Source organism: Corvus moneduloides, chromosome Z (genome assembly GCF_009650955.1).
Source record: "Corvus moneduloides isolate bCorMon1 chromosome Z, bCorMon1.pri, whole genome shotgun sequence".
NCBI lineage: Eukaryota > Metazoa > Chordata > Aves > Passeriformes > Corvidae > Corvus > Corvus moneduloides.
The window spans coordinates 53,925,771-53,942,414 of record NC_045511.1 but is presented as its reverse complement, the minus strand read 5'-3'; the positions used below and the strand labels follow the sequence as shown (position 1 = coordinate 53,942,414).

The 16,644-nt window shown below is 38.4% G+C and overlaps 1 protein-coding gene across 5 annotated transcripts in view; it reads right to left on the bottom strand.

The window, feature by feature from the left end:
• Positions 1 to 16,644, bottom strand: part of TTC37 (tetratricopeptide repeat domain 37) — a 50,890-nt gene that overhangs the window by 16,604 nt on the left and 17,642 nt on the right. For all 5 annotated transcript variants that reach the window (XM_032096045.1, XM_032096047.1, XM_032096046.1 and 2 more), the window contains 16 exons: positions 16,115 to 16,239; positions 15,387 to 15,640; positions 12,317 to 12,419; positions 11,412 to 11,588; positions 10,435 to 10,579; positions 10,196 to 10,274; positions 10,021 to 10,082; positions 9,843 to 9,899; positions 8,715 to 8,783; positions 7,737 to 7,811; positions 6,982 to 7,123; positions 5,671 to 5,764; positions 5,005 to 5,082; positions 3,602 to 3,726; positions 1,818 to 1,941; positions 219 to 437 (listed from right to left, as the gene is read on the bottom strand). In XM_032096045.1, coding sequence (XP_031951936.1) covers positions 219 to 437; positions 1,818 to 1,941; positions 3,602 to 3,726; positions 5,005 to 5,082; positions 5,671 to 5,764; positions 6,982 to 7,123; positions 7,737 to 7,811; positions 8,715 to 8,783; positions 9,843 to 9,899; positions 10,021 to 10,082; positions 10,196 to 10,274; positions 10,435 to 10,579; positions 11,412 to 11,588; positions 12,317 to 12,419; positions 15,387 to 15,640; positions 16,115 to 16,239 — 1,928 coding nt within the window. The remainder of the gene's footprint in view (positions 1 to 218; positions 438 to 1,817; positions 1,942 to 3,601; positions 3,727 to 5,004; positions 5,083 to 5,670; positions 5,765 to 6,981; positions 7,124 to 7,736; positions 7,812 to 8,714; positions 8,784 to 9,842; positions 9,900 to 10,020; positions 10,083 to 10,195; positions 10,275 to 10,434; positions 10,580 to 11,411; positions 11,589 to 12,316; positions 12,420 to 15,386; positions 15,641 to 16,114; positions 16,240 to 16,644) is intronic.

The following is a 16,644-nucleotide window of genomic DNA, read 5'->3' as shown; positions in this document are numbered from 1 at the left end:
TTGAACAAGCCATGGAACTTCTGCTATTTGATTCCATAAATAAGAAAGCAAACTTGTCAACTAAAGGTACAACCTTAGGTGAGGACTTCACCTTTGAAAATGAGTTTTAAATTTTTTTTTTTTTAGAATAATGATTCAAATAAACAGGTTTGCTTACTCTTCAATGTAATCAAAGCAATACATTTACAAGGCAATTTAAAGCAAGACAAACTATATACCTGTGTATTGCTTTGGAGACTTCCCTCTGGATTGCCACATTTCTACCTTGTAATGCATAAACAGCAGATGCAATAAGGCATCTCTCATAAATCCCACCATTCCCTTTTTCATGCTTCAGTAATTCTTTTAGGGCTGCTGTTGCAAGTGTTGCATCCTGCTTCACCAATCCCAGTGTGCACAAAGCCTTCAGACTTTCCGTACTAGGTTCCTTTAATGAGCTGTTGAATCAGAAAGAGGAAAAGAGACAACTATTTTGGAGCACAAATTAAACTCACCTAACATTAGAGTTCTTGCTCCTATGTATCATGAAAGGTATACAGAATTAACAGACTCTTGCCACGGGATCATGGATCAGGCTAGATCTATATTCTTGAGGACCAGGTGACTACAGGCACCTAATCAAGCTCTTAATGATTACTTTTGCCTTCAAAAAAAGACAAGAATTCTATGTTTTGGTTTCAGTCCCTACAAGAAAAAATTAACAGCTGTTAAGCAAACTTGAACAGCCAGCTAAAGGACCGTTTGACAAGCAGGAAATGGTGTTCTACCATACTAGCTATCCAGACATATTCACTGTTAAAAATCTCTGTGCTAAGCCGGTTATGAGAAATGAAGAAGGTGGCTTCATTTTCAAGGTCCTATTCAGGCACTTTAAGTCATCTAGCACAAATTCCAGTCAAGACAGACATCTGACTATTGGACCAGAAGGCACCATTTTTGTTTCCATTTCAGATCTAGATATATTCACTGCGATGTTTTTCTAAGGCATTTACTATCTTTTTTTTTGTAAAAACCAACGTCATTAGAAAACTCTCATTGTTCATGTTTATGACAAAAACAGAAGTCTCCAGTGATTTATAGGATGTAGGAAATATCAGTTTCCTAGACAGCTAATCATCGATAACTTGGGATTTAGAGTGTATTAAGTAATGGACCTTCACTATTTCAGTAACTTCAGAAGTCTTCTGGTAAGATGAGGGCTGTACTGCCACTACTACAGTTCTCTACTGACAGAGTTGCCCCTGAGAGGATGAGATGATAACTCTTAATCTCTAGCTAACAGGAGCCTAACAATGATGCACAGGCTACTAGCCTCCACAGATATGAAAAATAACAGACATTCACAATTTAATTGCACAACTACTAGAGATCTGTTTCTTTTCATGGGAAAGCTACAGGATTGTCCTGGTTTACGTTGCTTTGAACACAACAGTTTTGGAGATTTCTGACTATTTAAACTGAAATTATTTTCATTGGTCATTCAGAGTTCATTACAGCTAAAGAGCAAAAATACTGCCTAGTGCTCAGGACAACTACAAAGTAATATTATCTTTAAAGATAAAGTTTTTAAGACTACCATTCAAGGATGTTGGACATCCAAACTGCCCAGCCCTTCCACTCAATACTGCTTTAACAATGTGAAAGACACCAACCATAAAACAGAAACAGACATACCACATTAATAAGTAAACTGCATCCATTTCTACTTTCATTCTGCAACAGACAAAGAAAATATCCACCTGACTTCCCACAAAAAGGAAATTTGAAGATTCAACAGTACAATAAAATATCATGTTCTGATTATTTCTTTCACTCACCATTTAAACAGCAGTGTCTTTGCAGCATCCACTTTGTTCAGTTTATATTCTATTATTGCCAAGGCAGTCAGGATATGTGCTTTATCTTCTTCAGACTCAGCAACAGACAAGGCTTTTTCATAGGCTGGTAAAAATTCAAAAACTCAGAATTGAGGGACAAGAAAAAATACAACCTTTGTAAAGCCTTTAGAATAGGATGATATTAGAACAGAGAGACAATTTAGGTTCAGGTTCACTGTATTTGCCCACCTCAAATCATAAGCAGAAGACAAAAAAAAAGTTGACTAAGACCTCGGAAGTAACTATGTTTGGAAACACCACACTTACTGTTTAGAGCCTGGAAATTGTTTAACATGTAGCACGTAGAAACAGAAATGAAAAGCAGCATCAGGATATTTGGAAAAAGCCTGCAAGAACACCATATAAATACTTTCCTGTGATAGTTCATTTATGAAATCGTACTTCAGATGGGTACATTCACTCCAATTAAATATAAAATTATTTAAAACACTGAGCTTACTGCTCCTTTGTGAGTGCTTACACTTCTACACTGATTATTGCATATACCTTTTCGTGAAGTTGCACGTCTCAGAAACACAGAACATGAAGTACAATTATATAAAGTGCTTTGAACAACACATTAATCTCCTGTTAAAGAATCACAGAATAATTAGGGTTGGAAAGGACCTCTGGAGATCAACCCCTCTTCCACAGCAGGGCCACCTAGAGAAGGTGACACACAACCTTTGCAGGTGGGTTTTGAATATCTCCAGAGGAGAGAAACTCCACAACCTCACAGTGAAACCTGTTCCAGAGCCATCCACAATGTAAAGAAGTTCTTCCTCATGTTGAGGTGGAACTTCTTGTGTTTTAGCTGATGTCCATTATGCCTTGTCCTGTTGATGGGCACCACTGCAAAGTGACTAGCACCATCCTCTTGATACCCACTTTTGAGGAATTTACATTGATGACATCACCTCTCAATCTTCTCTTCTCTAGACTAATGGATTCTTCCAGGAAAATAATTTGAGAACAAGGGAGGCTCAGAGGAAAACAGCTTAATGGACAAGAATTAAACACTTGAAGAAATTTATCTTTCCTTACTACATTTCAATGATTCTAGCACCCTACTGAACAGCCTAATGATTTTCACAGAGTTATACAATAGTCTGAGTTGGAAGTGACCCACCAGAATCATGAAGTACAACTACGCAGGACACTCCAAGAATTCACACCATGTGCCTGAGACCATTGTCCAAAAGCTTCTTGAACAGAAGACAGCATTGGTGCTGTGATGACTTCCCTGGGGAGCCTGTTCCAGTACTCAACCACCCTCTGGGTAAAAAAATCTTTTCCTGATACCCAACCTAAACCTCCCCTGACTCATGCCATTTCCTTGAGTCCTGTCAATGGTCACAAGAGTGAAGAGATTGGTACCTGCCCCTTCACTTCCTCGTGGTTGAAGACCATAATGAGGTCTCCTCTCAGTCGCCTCTTCTCCAGACCAAACAAACCAAGTGACCTCAGATGCTCCTTGTAAGGCTTCCCCTCCAGACCCTTCACCATGTTCACTGCCCCCTTCTGGATGCTAACAGCTTAATGTCTTTCTTTATTGCAGTGCCCAAAACTGCACATGGTACTCAAGGTATTAAAACAGTAGTGGCGTTTATACTTATGCATTAGGACTGAAATAGCAAAATAAACTGAATGTCAGCTAAGTTGGTTAGATAAATTTTGTTAAGATTAACCATAAGAGAAGAGTTCCATAATGCTCTGAATTTTACCTTTGATACTTTCTTCTAATAGACCTTTCTTGAAGTAAGCTAACGCTAGCCCCACAATGCCATCAAACTCAGTTAGGGGTATTGATGTGTAAACTTCAATGGCCTCATCACACCGCCCAAGAGCACTGTGAAAAAAAAGGCAGTCACTGGTATGAAGGATGCAGCAATAGCTGCTATGATTCAGACTAAATGTCCTTGAAGACCGGTGTCCTCTATTCCACAGCAGTTTTAAGTAGACACCTAGAAAACAGGAATATTACGACAAGAAAGTGCAGTATTCCCCACCCTTCTCCTGTTACAGTAGTTACTCTCTCCAACTATCTTTTGGAGAACAATTGATAGGGAAAGTCCTCCTTTCTGCACGACAGTTATATACAAGGACGTTACTTAATGGTCATCACAGTGCAGAGGGAAAAAACAGCAAAGGGAAAAATATGAAAAAAGAAAATCAAGCTGTGCATAGGCACACAATGCACACACAGACAGACTACAGCATTCTTGTTCTAAGACCACTATGGAAAAAATAATACAGGATTGTGTTTATTAGAACTACTTATTAGTTACAAGAGATTTGGTCTTGTCTGAGTTGCACACATGCAGTAACACATACAGCTTTGATGCAAGACTTCAGGAGTCTAAAGAGTTGCTTCTAAAATCTTCCCTGAAGTTAATGAATTATCACTTTGTCACAGGCTAGAAGTTTCAGTGCCATGTACAGAAACTTAAGAATACATGAGGTTTCCCTAGAGAGCTAACAAATATTTAATTAGCAGAGCTTGAGGTACCTCATATCAAAGAGAAATTTGAAAGTCTACATACTTGTGTCCTGCATTCCCTCAGAACCAGAAGGGCATCACAAAGGCGACTTAGAATTGTGAGTAGGACTACAGCAGAAAAACCACACACATGTACACAACACCCCAACCTCACATGCTTCAGGTTGTGAAAGTCAATACAAATTCAAAGGGTAGGTAGAAGGGATTTTGAATAAATCTTGAAGCAACAATTTTATTCAGACTAAGCCTGAGTTATGGCTCAAGGGTAAGATTGTAAAAAAAGAAAAAATAAAAAGCCCCCAGAATTTATTGCAGAGACAATCTGACAGCTACATATATAGACTGCATTAAGGCACATTAGTATCAAGCAAAGAATAAAGGAATCACTGATATATTACATCTGTGAAGACCTACAGCAATTTCTTGCAATATGATTTTTTTTATTATACTACCCATTTCTGGAGCAAATACAAAGTTCAGTCAAGCATGTCTACAGCTAAGAATAATGTTTAGTATATTATCTTTAGAAACCGTCTTTCACCTTAAGCCTCACCATATTTTGTATCACTGCATTCACTACCTCCAAAGCTGAAGTGAGAGGCTCAGAAAATGTCAACAGACACTTACCACAGTGACCTGCCGTAGTTTTGCACTGCTGTGTTGTATTTCTCAGTATCCTCTGAGTTTTTCAGCAGTGAAGCTGCCCTAAAATTAACCACAATGAGGGTGACTTATCATCTGACTGTAACATGCATATTTTGAGAACAGTTCTCAGAGTAAAATGGACAACTGTTTTATGCAGAAGTTCTTCTATGCTAATTAAACATAAACAGAGCCTATTTTACTGTTTTAATGAAGCAACAAACACGTTCACCAAATATTGTTTCATTTACCACCTTCCCCTACTATTCAAATACAAGAGAGAAGAAAAAAAACTTCAAACAAACCCGAAGGCCAACCACCTCCATTAATTAGACTGGGATAGAGAATAAAACTAAAACCAAGCTTGCCTTCTACAATTTAATTTAAATCCCACAATGAACTTGTTAATGTCCTAGTAAGACATACAAGACTTAGAACATCTTTACTTTTTCAGTTCTATGTTCTGCATTTCCAAATTTGGTATAGAAGCATCCCCACACCCACCCCTACAAAACACTTAGTTAAAACGTACTGTTGAACTGAGAAAGTAAAGTTTATCTGAGGAAAAGAAAAACCCTTTAAGTTTTTCAGCTGGTGCATGGAAAAGAGGTCAAGGAGCTTGTCTAAGCCTTCCAAGGGTGGGCAGTTTACCTCTCATAGGCATAGGTTGCCTGCTGTTTTAGATGTAGATACTCATTCAAAAACCCAAACATTGTGAAAGCAGAAGGATCATCTGGATTTCTTTCTAGAAAATTAGGATTGACAGTGTAGGAAAACAACATCAGTAAGCTGTGAAAAAGCATTACAAAAACACTGCTACATGGAAGCTACAGTGTATGCACTAAACCCTTTGCCAAATGCTTCTGTCAGTTGCTCACTAGAATAATTTTGACAGGCTTGAAGACAAATAGAGAAGAGACAAATGACCCAAAACATGACATCAGGTTGGCTCAAAATGTTTAAAATATTATGATGTAACATTAATGCACTCAATGTATTTTTTCAGCATGCAGTTGTTTGGTTTTTTTTTTTTGTCATGAAATGGGAAAGTATTCATCTTGCATTGACTTCAGTAAAATACTAGTAGAAACTTACGTTTTATTTTTAATACACTCAAACAATTCTGTACAATGTGCTGTAGCGTAACTCTGCTTGAGCAGGGAGGTAAGACCAGATGACCTGGTCCCTTCCAACCAGAGTCATTTTGTCATTTTAATTAATTGACAAGGCACAAATTTGTCAGCTGTCAACTCATCTCAGACTAGTAACTCTTCTTCCCAGACTAGGAAAGAAGCCTCTCCAGAGTCCCCTTAAGAACAAGGCAGGAAGAAATACAGTCTTACATTCATCTCATTTACAGTGAGATGTATTTTCTAGCACTCAAAAGTCAGCAACAGATTACTCAAATGATTTATTTACAGGAATACTTGCAGACTAATGAAAATCTGCATTTGCTCTATCTACCTTCCAGGCTAGACATATCCAGTGGGGAGGCTGGCTTGGAACCCTGCATAAAACCAGAGTCCATCACCTGCTGAAGGTTAACAAAATCACATGCTTGAGCATATAGAGTTACACAGCACACAGGAACAAATTTCTGCCAAGCATCACACCAAAGAGGCAGAGGATCTGGCATTTATCTTCACTTATGCATAGAGACACATGCAAAGGGAGTCTGAGAGCAAACACTCTAGGATGAGCATGATAAGGCTCTGGTCCCTATTTTCGCTGGTCTTTGAAACAGCTGGAATGAGTAGGCAGACAGAACCCACATCTATTTCATCTTTGTGTGATACTAAAAATTGGACAATGGTCTGCTTATCCTATTTCAGTAACTGTACAGCTCAAAAGCCTCTCCCCAACTCAGCCAGACCTCCCTTGTCCAGAACTATTACAGGCGTATCTGTTAATTCTGAATGCATGTTAGGTGTGGCAGGTTAGAGAGGCATTTAAATCACCTACCTGTATATTTGCTCAAGACCACTTGGGCTGCTGGTATAGCATTCATTTGAACAATGTTGTACAGATACAGTTCAGTGTTTCTGTTGGCTTTATCCTGCAGCGTTGAACATACCCAGTGGGCATAGCCTTTTGCTCCCTCAGTCTCAAGAAATAAACAGACACCCCCCCAAAATAGGAATCATTAAACCTGCTCAAAATACAGCAAAATAATCACAGATTATAATAATAATTCTATGCTTTAGGACAGAGTTTTGGCTAAAAATCTGCATCAGTGTTAAGGAGAAGAATATACCAAATTGAGTTACTCCACACATACTTTTAACTTTCCCTCTGGGCAAAGCAAACTCTTACATATTCATATAATGTGCTGCACCACTGTAGGGATGACAGGCAAAAAAAAAAAGCTATGAAAGAGTAAGTCCTCCACTGTTTTAGAAATCAGGGTCCTGGCAATATCTTCGCTCTCTCCAGAAATAATTTATGCCTTTGATCTACGTCCAACTCTGTGGAACACGGAGAATGTTTCTTCATGACTTACGGAGCTGATTTCTTGAACCCTTGGGACTAAAGCATTATATAAAATAACTGCCTACTATACAATACCAGCTTAAGTCAGAAACAACAATATGGAAGTCAGACAATCTCACCTGAAACATAATTGTAGCAGTTTCACTATTCAAGACATGCCTATTTTTAAGTAAGTAGAGAGACTGGATATACAAAAACTTCAGATAAAATACACCTGTTACACTTACATGCATATTGAGTTCAGTCGTGTGCCTGAAGAGATCCATAGTATCATAGCTGCCTACGGTCTCTGCAATAAGTGCCTAGAGAGAAGCAAGAGCTGCTGTGGTCATGTACTTCAAAAATCGTGACATTGACAAAAACCTTGACACATATTATGTTAGGCGTATCTTAAGCACTGAACATGAAGACACTTTCTTCTCATATTCTCCAAGCAAGATTGGTTTTAAAAATAACATTAACACAAAAGGAACACAAGTAGTTTCCACTGTATCAGTAATTTAAAGTCTTTGGCTGCTACTCTGCATTCTTCAGGACAAAGACTTGTGTGTGTTAGGACAATTTATAGCAACATCTGACAGGAGCTGCATTTCAACATGTGATGGTGCTAGTTCTTTCCTAGAGTCCAGTTTTCAATTAGGTAACATTAGCAGGTGAGCAGTGTGGGATTATGAAATTCACCTATAATGATCGTAAAAGTGTCTCAACTATTCACAGATGGCCTAGATATTTGAAGGAGCACATCAGCTCTCAGTGGCAGGGGAGAAAGGGACTTCCCAGAAAATGAGAACATACATTAGAAACTTACCGGGTCTAACAGTGGCATTAGAAAGGGGAATTGAGAAGAGAGTTAGGCAGTGCCATATAATGAAGTAGTGGTATAGCTGAAGCTGAAATAACTATCACATAATAAAGACATAATAAAGACAATTTGTTGACAGTTGTCTATAAAAAGCCTCAGAGCACAGTAACTGTTAATAGTTTGTTAGAGAACTCACAGTATCAGCCACAAAAACATCATATGAGTGTGTCTGATGAACATAGTAGCTTCCATTGTATTACCATATGGAAACAAAGGAAGTAGAAGTTCCCTTTATTTAAACAATTTTTAGGAGCATGAATAAGTTGCCAGTTATTAGGATGAAGTTTAAGTCTGCTCTTCAACAACTGTTTTTTGTGCGCAGTTTTATGATTTTTCGTCCTACCTGTCCAATCCAACACAACAAGTAAGAAGGCTCCAGAGACTGGGCTACCTTGAAGGCTTCATGAGCTTGCTGTAGAACCAAAGATAACACTGCTGTTGAACTGCCTGGCACAGTAACAGAGCACGTCTGAGCACACACAGGTACATTAACATGCACTCATATTGGAAGAGATTTAATAGACCGAATTAGGTCACTACTAAAAACATCTTCTGTACCACACAGAACAACGCATCACCCGGAGAAATAAACCAGTTTAAAGAAAATGTAAAAAACCCAGAAGACTTCACAATATCAAAGTTTCCCTCCCTTCTAAAGACACTTCCTTCCCAGCTAAAGAGTTCAGAACCAACCCTTGGAACAATTTAAAAATCTTACTCTTGGAGGATCCAGTTTTGAAAATTTGCTTTTATAATACAAACATATTTTCAAAAGGATGAAACTGATGATCACCCACAAGTCAGCTCCCTGTGGCCTACATATGCTTAAGAGTTCCTCCCTCAATTTGGCACAAGGTGAGCTAAGTCTTAGCATTACTAGTCTAAGCAGTAAGCAGCCTGTACTATCAAGTTATTTGTCTTAAAAATAATTCTGACCATCACATTTCCAATCAAACAAAATTTCTGTAAATCCAGCCAGCAAATAGGACAGGATGTACTTCAGCTGCATGAGGGCTCCAGGCTTCACTTAAAATGTACTCTAATTTTTCTCCATAGAAACCCTGAAGACTAGAGTGTTACAGTAAATCATACATCTGCTGATTGAGATGAACTCAAACACTGGAAGTTCAGTCTGTGACGTACAACTAAAAGTTCTTGGCAAAACCTGGCATGCCCTGATTTGACTAACCATTTCTGTGTCCTTCCAGTAAGTTTTCATTCCAGCTAGGTACCTGGAAAGCAGCTTTGCAAATTCAGCAGGAGTTCACAATTCACAGTTCAATTAACCTTAGCCCCGCCAGAACAAATTTTTAATTTATCTGCATTCCTCAAGTGCCAATCTAATTTCTTTCAAAGGATATACATTTTTTGAATTAGAAAGGGACATTTGAAAGGGACCTTCCCATCCCCATATACACCCTTAAAAAAAAACTGAAAGGAAAATTACACTTGAGGATGGGAAATAAATTACCTCAATGTTTCCAGTTGCCAGATACAAAACCCCCAAGTTGGTCCAGGCAACAATATTCTAAATAGAACAAATAAAGTTAAAACCAATATATTACTACACTCTTCAGAAATAACAGTGCATCAGGAGAAAAGTCTTAAATGCCCACTTGAAACAGATGGCAGCTGCCTCCAGCACTTACAATTTGCTCAGCTTGAACAGATTTGATGAACGAATGTTGAGCAAGAGCATAATTCCCAATAGCTGGAAGGAGAAAGAAAAAAAAGAGAGTTAGATGTAACTGACTTTCAAAACATTACGCAGGCTGCCTCCTAATTTAGGATATTAGACATCTAGGGCTGTCACTGAAGACTTACCACTACAAGAAGCAACTACACCAAGTGCATTCCAATAAAGATGATTTTTGCTGTCAAGTCTCACAGCTTTTTTGAGACACTGGAAGAAAATCAAATGTGGGTTATGATGATTAGGAGAGCAAAAATTAAGACTTTATGTGCTTACTTACTCAGTGATGTAGGTTTTATTGTGTAAGAGAGAGTATGCAAAGAAGCATGAACATAAATTTAAAGAATACACCAGGAAATACAGACAATACCTGCAAAGACTTCTCTAGCAGTTCACTGATCTCATTCATGTCAGTGCCCACTGCTGTGAGGTACTCCGCTTGTCGATAATAATTTATTCCAAGATCACACCATATGCTAGGCAAAGGCATCAGTTTTAAAGCTCTGCCATAACACCTACAGAAACATGAATCACAGAATCACTATTCCAAGTCTCTACACAAAGAGCAGAAAGCTGAAAAAGCGTTCAAAAGAGCGATGAAAAACCTAAACCACGTAAAGATGCATAAATACAAACAAAACCAGACAAAAACTGAAAGCAAAAAAAATAACACATTTTCATTCAGACACTTACTGCATCTGAATCAGAATCATTCTGGGCTAAAAGCTATCTATAGTGCCCACCACTTATGAAGCCACAGGTGTGGTTATGTAGGTGTGCATTAAATCAAAGCTCTGCCAGCTACATTATGCATGCTTTTACTTAAAACAAACATGAGTCATTTTTACAGTTCAGACTTCCCCTAGGAAGTATCTGACTTTACGGATCATGGTTGAGATTCACCAAGCAGTTGCATTTCCTGCCTTACAGATCCAGCTGAAAAAAGCTCAAAGGGAGTCACAGCAGAGTGAATTGATGACATTTTTACAAGAAAGAGGTACACACAGAAAGCTGAAAGACTCCAGTTGTCCTGGGAGAATTAGTTAGCAAATACTGCAACCACTGCATTTAAACAGGTGTGATTTGTGGAATAGCAGGGAGAATGAAGTCATGTGCCTGGAGACAGAAGGGAGAAGAGCAGGTGCTGACAGCACTGTGGCAATACAGGAAACATACCCTGAAATGAGTAGTGTAACCTGGAAGAAGCATGAGACTCTATCTACCCAATATGCAGGTATCAACAGATCAGCATGTCTTTTATTTTCTACAAATTAAATAGTCTAAAATACTTGAGACCCTACAGAGTCTTAAACTGCAGAGAAGCTCTTGATAATAAAAAAATAATACCTTCCCCCCAGTACGAGAAGATCGTTTTTCTTCAGCATCTGTTTGGTTGCATTTTTACCCAGAAGGGATCCTAGTACTTGAACATTCACTTTGGTTGGCGAAATAACATGCACACTAGTACAGGTATCTCCCAACAGTTTCCAGAGGCAAGATACATCAGCACGGTGCTTTACTGCCCTACAATTACAAAGAAAACACACACAACACTCGTTCAGACACTTCAACATCCTTTTCTGGAAGTGCCACTTTTGAAGAGTGTCACCACCTCACATGCAATTAATCTGTGAGCTGTTTGATTTAATCCAGTTTCTTCCTATTCAACCTATAGGTCTAAAAGATCAAAAATTAAAAAAGAAAGAACAACAAAAACCAACCAACCAAAAAATACCCCAACATGTCAGCTGACTACATGCACTCTTGCACTGTCATATTACAACACGACTCATCTGCAGAAACTTAATGGACTTTCTCCTCTAACAGCAGTTATTGAAAGGTTTGATTTAGGACATTTTGTACGAAATGCAAAACAAAAAGACAGAAGGAAGGAATATTTTATTTTCCTCTTATCTGTTATTTATGGTAGGAATACCCTCCTCTCAAACACATATATCACGAGGACTACACAAGAGAACTCTGTGTCATTTCACACTTTTGTTATAATGAAATGACTCTGTATCTTTGAAAAGAAAAAAACCAAAACTCTGTAATTGCAATTGATTTAAGCAGCCTATGTCTAGAATCTGTTATTGAAACCATTTTAATAAACACATTCTTATTTCTAGAATGGAAGCCCTAGTCCATTTGATTCGGTTTAACTGAAAATTCTCCAATGCTTGAATCTTATTTTTCTGCCTGTCAACCCACAGTCCCATCAAAAATTAAACAGGTGAATATTTAGTACCAACCTTGTAAAATATGCAAGGGCCTGCTCTATGTAATCCACAGCCTTCCTATCCAAATAGTTATCAAGGGCTGATCTTGCCAGCATGAGGTAACACTCACCAAGTCCTGAAAGTAAGAGAAAATACCTCCTATGAAAAGAAATGCTTTTATAATATGCTTAAAGTCCAGTGTGGAAGGAGGCTGGAAGCCTGGTCAACATTCTGCCTTATGCAAAAGTTGATACCCTGCATATGTTGTAACAAAATCAAAAGATCCACAATGCTCACAACAGAGCCTTTGCTTTTAATCTATCTCGTCAAGTGTGAACTGTAGAATTATTTGGCTATTAAAAATAAACCTAATTAATTATAAAAAATACAGCATTTAAGCTTGGGCTTGTCTTCAAATATTAAGTAAACCCCCCTGAGAAATCTGCATTAAGTCTTTGACAAATACTTCAACTTCCAGTTTACATGTGTCAAAAATCAATCCTGAAAACCAAAAAGAACAAAGAATGTCAGAGTAGGCAAAAGGGAAAGTCTTCAATGAAGAAAACTTGAAGCCAACATTATTTAATCCTATTTATATAGGAATTTACTTCCAGTGGTGTATTGGGTCTGGCTGAGGTGGAGTTAACTTTCCCCACAGCAACCCTCATAGTGCTGTGCTATGTACTGATAGCTGGAAAGGTGCTGATAACACACCAGTGTTTTGGCTGCTGATGAACAGTGCTTGGAGCAGCATCAAGTCAGTCTTTCCAACATTCCCTGCTTCAGCTGTAGGCTGGGGGAGGTATCAAAATCCTGAGAGGAGACACCGCCAGGACAGCTGACCTAAACTGACCAAAGGGGTATTCCATACTATATCACATCTGTTCAGCCATAAAAGCTGAGAGGAATGTGGAAGAGGTGGGGGGGCACTTGTTATGACATTTGTTTTCTGGAGCAATCACTAGGCAGACTGAAGTCCTACTTCATGAGAAGTGGCTGGATGTCACCTGCTGATAGGAAGTAGAGATTAAATTTTGTTTTCCTTTGCTTCTGTACGGGGCCTTTTCTTTTGCTTTATTAAACTGCATTTATCTTGAGCCATGAGTTTCTTCAATCTTATTTTGTCTTCTGTTCACATCCTACTGAGAAGGGAAGTGACAGAGCAGCTTGGTGAGCAGCTTATGATGTCAAGACAAAGTCAACCCACCACAACTGGAAATAATTCCCACTATTAAAAAAGAACTGCATCATATGCCACAATTGCTAACATTTTGGAAATAACAACTGCTTGGTTTATATATTTGCTGGCACCAGCAGTGATTCTGTCTGGCAGTAAGGCACTGGGTATGAGTACCATTCATTTTCAGTATTATTTTGACAGTTCTGAAGCTATCCTCCTCATGCTATTGTAATTCTGCACCTATACCAAAATAGTGCTTTGCAGGAACCTTTATCTTGGCCCCCCCAGAAATCCCAAGATCATGAGCTTATCAGATTTCAAGATGCTCTTAATCAAAAAACACAATTGATTTTATTCCCCAAAATTACTCATTAAAAGATATGCTAGAACACAGGCAGAATAAACATTTAGTAGCACAACACCAAAACACATTGAAAAGATGCACTGAAGTAACACCAGTTATTCTCTCAACTACTGGAGACTATGCTTCCAATAACTCAACACAGATACTGTTTAAATAGATCAGAACACTAGAAAAAGAACATTGATGGGGACAGCCAAAGAACTTCACAGAGTTTTAAGAACGTCCACAAAAATTAAAGAATCGGACCAAACATCATAAAAAGTCTCTAAGAAACTGAAGGCTGTTTGGAGACGCAAAAGGATTTAGAGCTAACAAACTAGAGATTTGTATGTGAGCAATGACAAAAGAAGACTTGGGAGATGTAAGAAAAGAGTAAGTATAACGGCAGCTATGGGGGCAATCTTGGTCCTGTGGACTTAAGTACTTTGAAAGCATTTTATTCCTAGTAACACTGTCAACTGTTACCTACAGACGCTGAGAAAGCCATACGTGTGTGCACACATCTATACAGCACCTTTGCAAACTGCTGCTGCAGTCAGCTATTGCCTTCTTGCTCAACAACCAGTAAAACTGCCTCAATACAATACTCTCCAACTCCACTATGGACCTTTTGCCATGTCACTTTAGTCTGGAAAACATTCAAATGGAGTTTCACAGAGGAGGTAGAGGTGTCAACCACACTGTAACTTTTTCAGACAAAAACCCCACTTTTGCAATAATAACCCACCATTTCTGAATTAAGTCTTAGCAGAATCAGTCTAGATTCATCCAAAAATCAAAAGGCTTTACATACAATGAAAAAAATAATTAAAAATTCAAACCAATATCAAGTAGCAAACAGCACCTGTTTCAGATGGGTATACGCGGTGAGAATGATTGAAGACTAAGTGGCAGGGAGAATGCAAACAGAGCAATTATTCATTTTTTATCAAAATTTTAAATACTCCCTGCATTATGTAACTTCAGAATCACAGTTCCAGCAACAGGAAGAAGTTCCAACTGCCCCACTTCTCTCTGCTCCTACCTGTATCCTGAAGGTCTCTACTCTTGCCACCTGTAACACTTGTGAGAACTCTCAGGATTTACTGCTATTTTTCATTACTTTGAGAAGCTCAGAGGGGTCTGAATCACCACACTAACACGAGAAGTGAGGAACACATGGTCAGGAGCAGAAGAAAATCAGTATAAGCCCATGTCTTTGAAATGGCAGTCTGACTCCATTGCCTGCTGAGCCAGTGTCTTACTGCTTAGGTGAAACTACAGCATCGTTAGCTGGCTTCCTCTATATATCTTCAATTCTTCTACTCATTCAGCTTGGTAGCCACACAGGATTAATTACCTTTCATACTTACTTGAAAGAGAAATAATCACTCACATTCATCATGATTGAAGAGTTTTTCAGATACTTGTGCTACTACAAACTAGCTTTCATGCAAGGGACCACATGGCCCTACATACCTAGAATAAATTCTATCCTTCCATGCAAGAAAACCTCAATACAAGTCTGAAACACTACAGCATGTAAAGAGAGGAAAAGTGAACACTTTCAGACATGTTACCTTTCAGTGCAGGCACATAGTTTTCTGTCTTCTTTAAAATTTGTTGATAGGTAGCTATAGCATTTTCATATTTGCCTAGAATCTGCTCAAGCGCTGCAGCTCTGTAAATGCTGTACACAAGTCCTGGGTTCAGCTCACTTGCTTTCCTGAAGGATTTCAGAGCTGTTGAATAGCTACCTCTGTTCAAGTAAGCTTCCCCTAGAGACTCCCAGCAGTTGGAATCCTTTGGATCAGCCCTGAGAGCTGCCTGCAAACTGAAGATAACAAGATATACATTTATTTAAATGAAATATGATACAATTTAACATAAATTATTAACATAAATTATTTCCTTTCACTGTATATGCTCAGGACACTAATTCTGCATTATATACTCTTCAGAACACAAACATACAATTACATAGAACTTTTAAAGACAGCATAGTAGCTTTTTCATCTTCCGAGGGCATTATACAGTTTTAGGCATTGTACCTTACCCTGGCTATTCAGCACTACAGCAGGCTTGTCTGTGCCTGTCACCAGGCTTGTTAGTACAAAACACTGCTATGTTAACAAGAATACATTCTGTGAATTCTAGAACTGAAGAGAGACGCAGCTTGCTCAGACCCATTTCCCATTGTTTAGTACAAGCTATAATCAGCTAACTTATTTTGAAAACTTGCTATGAGCAAAGACCAGTTCATTGGGATTTGTAGAAAAGGATTTAAACCAACCACCAGTTCTCTTACTCAGCCACTGCTTGTGACGGCTGACCAGTTCTCAGGTAATAAAGTCCACGATGAAGCCAGGCCCATTTTGCTGTACCAGGTCTTGCTTTTCCAGTTACTTCATTCAGGATTGACAGAGCAGTGTCCTAACAAAGTACCAAATGCCAAGTTAGTAAACAAGAAACTTTTAAAAAATATTCTTATGACTTTCTATGCCTTCCTCAAAGTAGCAAGGTGGAGAATGAAAAAAAGAAGTAACAAAAGCTAAATAAGGAAAACCCCCTAACTTTCTCTTTATGTTTCCTGCTGAAAAAATCCTTCATCTATATCACACGTGATGACTCCAGTGTTATGCTTGGTTCTCCTACTCTTCTCATTAATCTTCTCTCACCCTTCTCTCCAAATTTAATTTGGAATTGGAACATAAAACTGAAGCAGGTACAACTATAAAAGCTGCTAAGCAATGACAAAACATTTGTTTTCAGATCTTAAATACAGAGGAAACCTGAAGTGATTCCTCAAAGAGGAGGATTAATAGAACAAACCAGCAG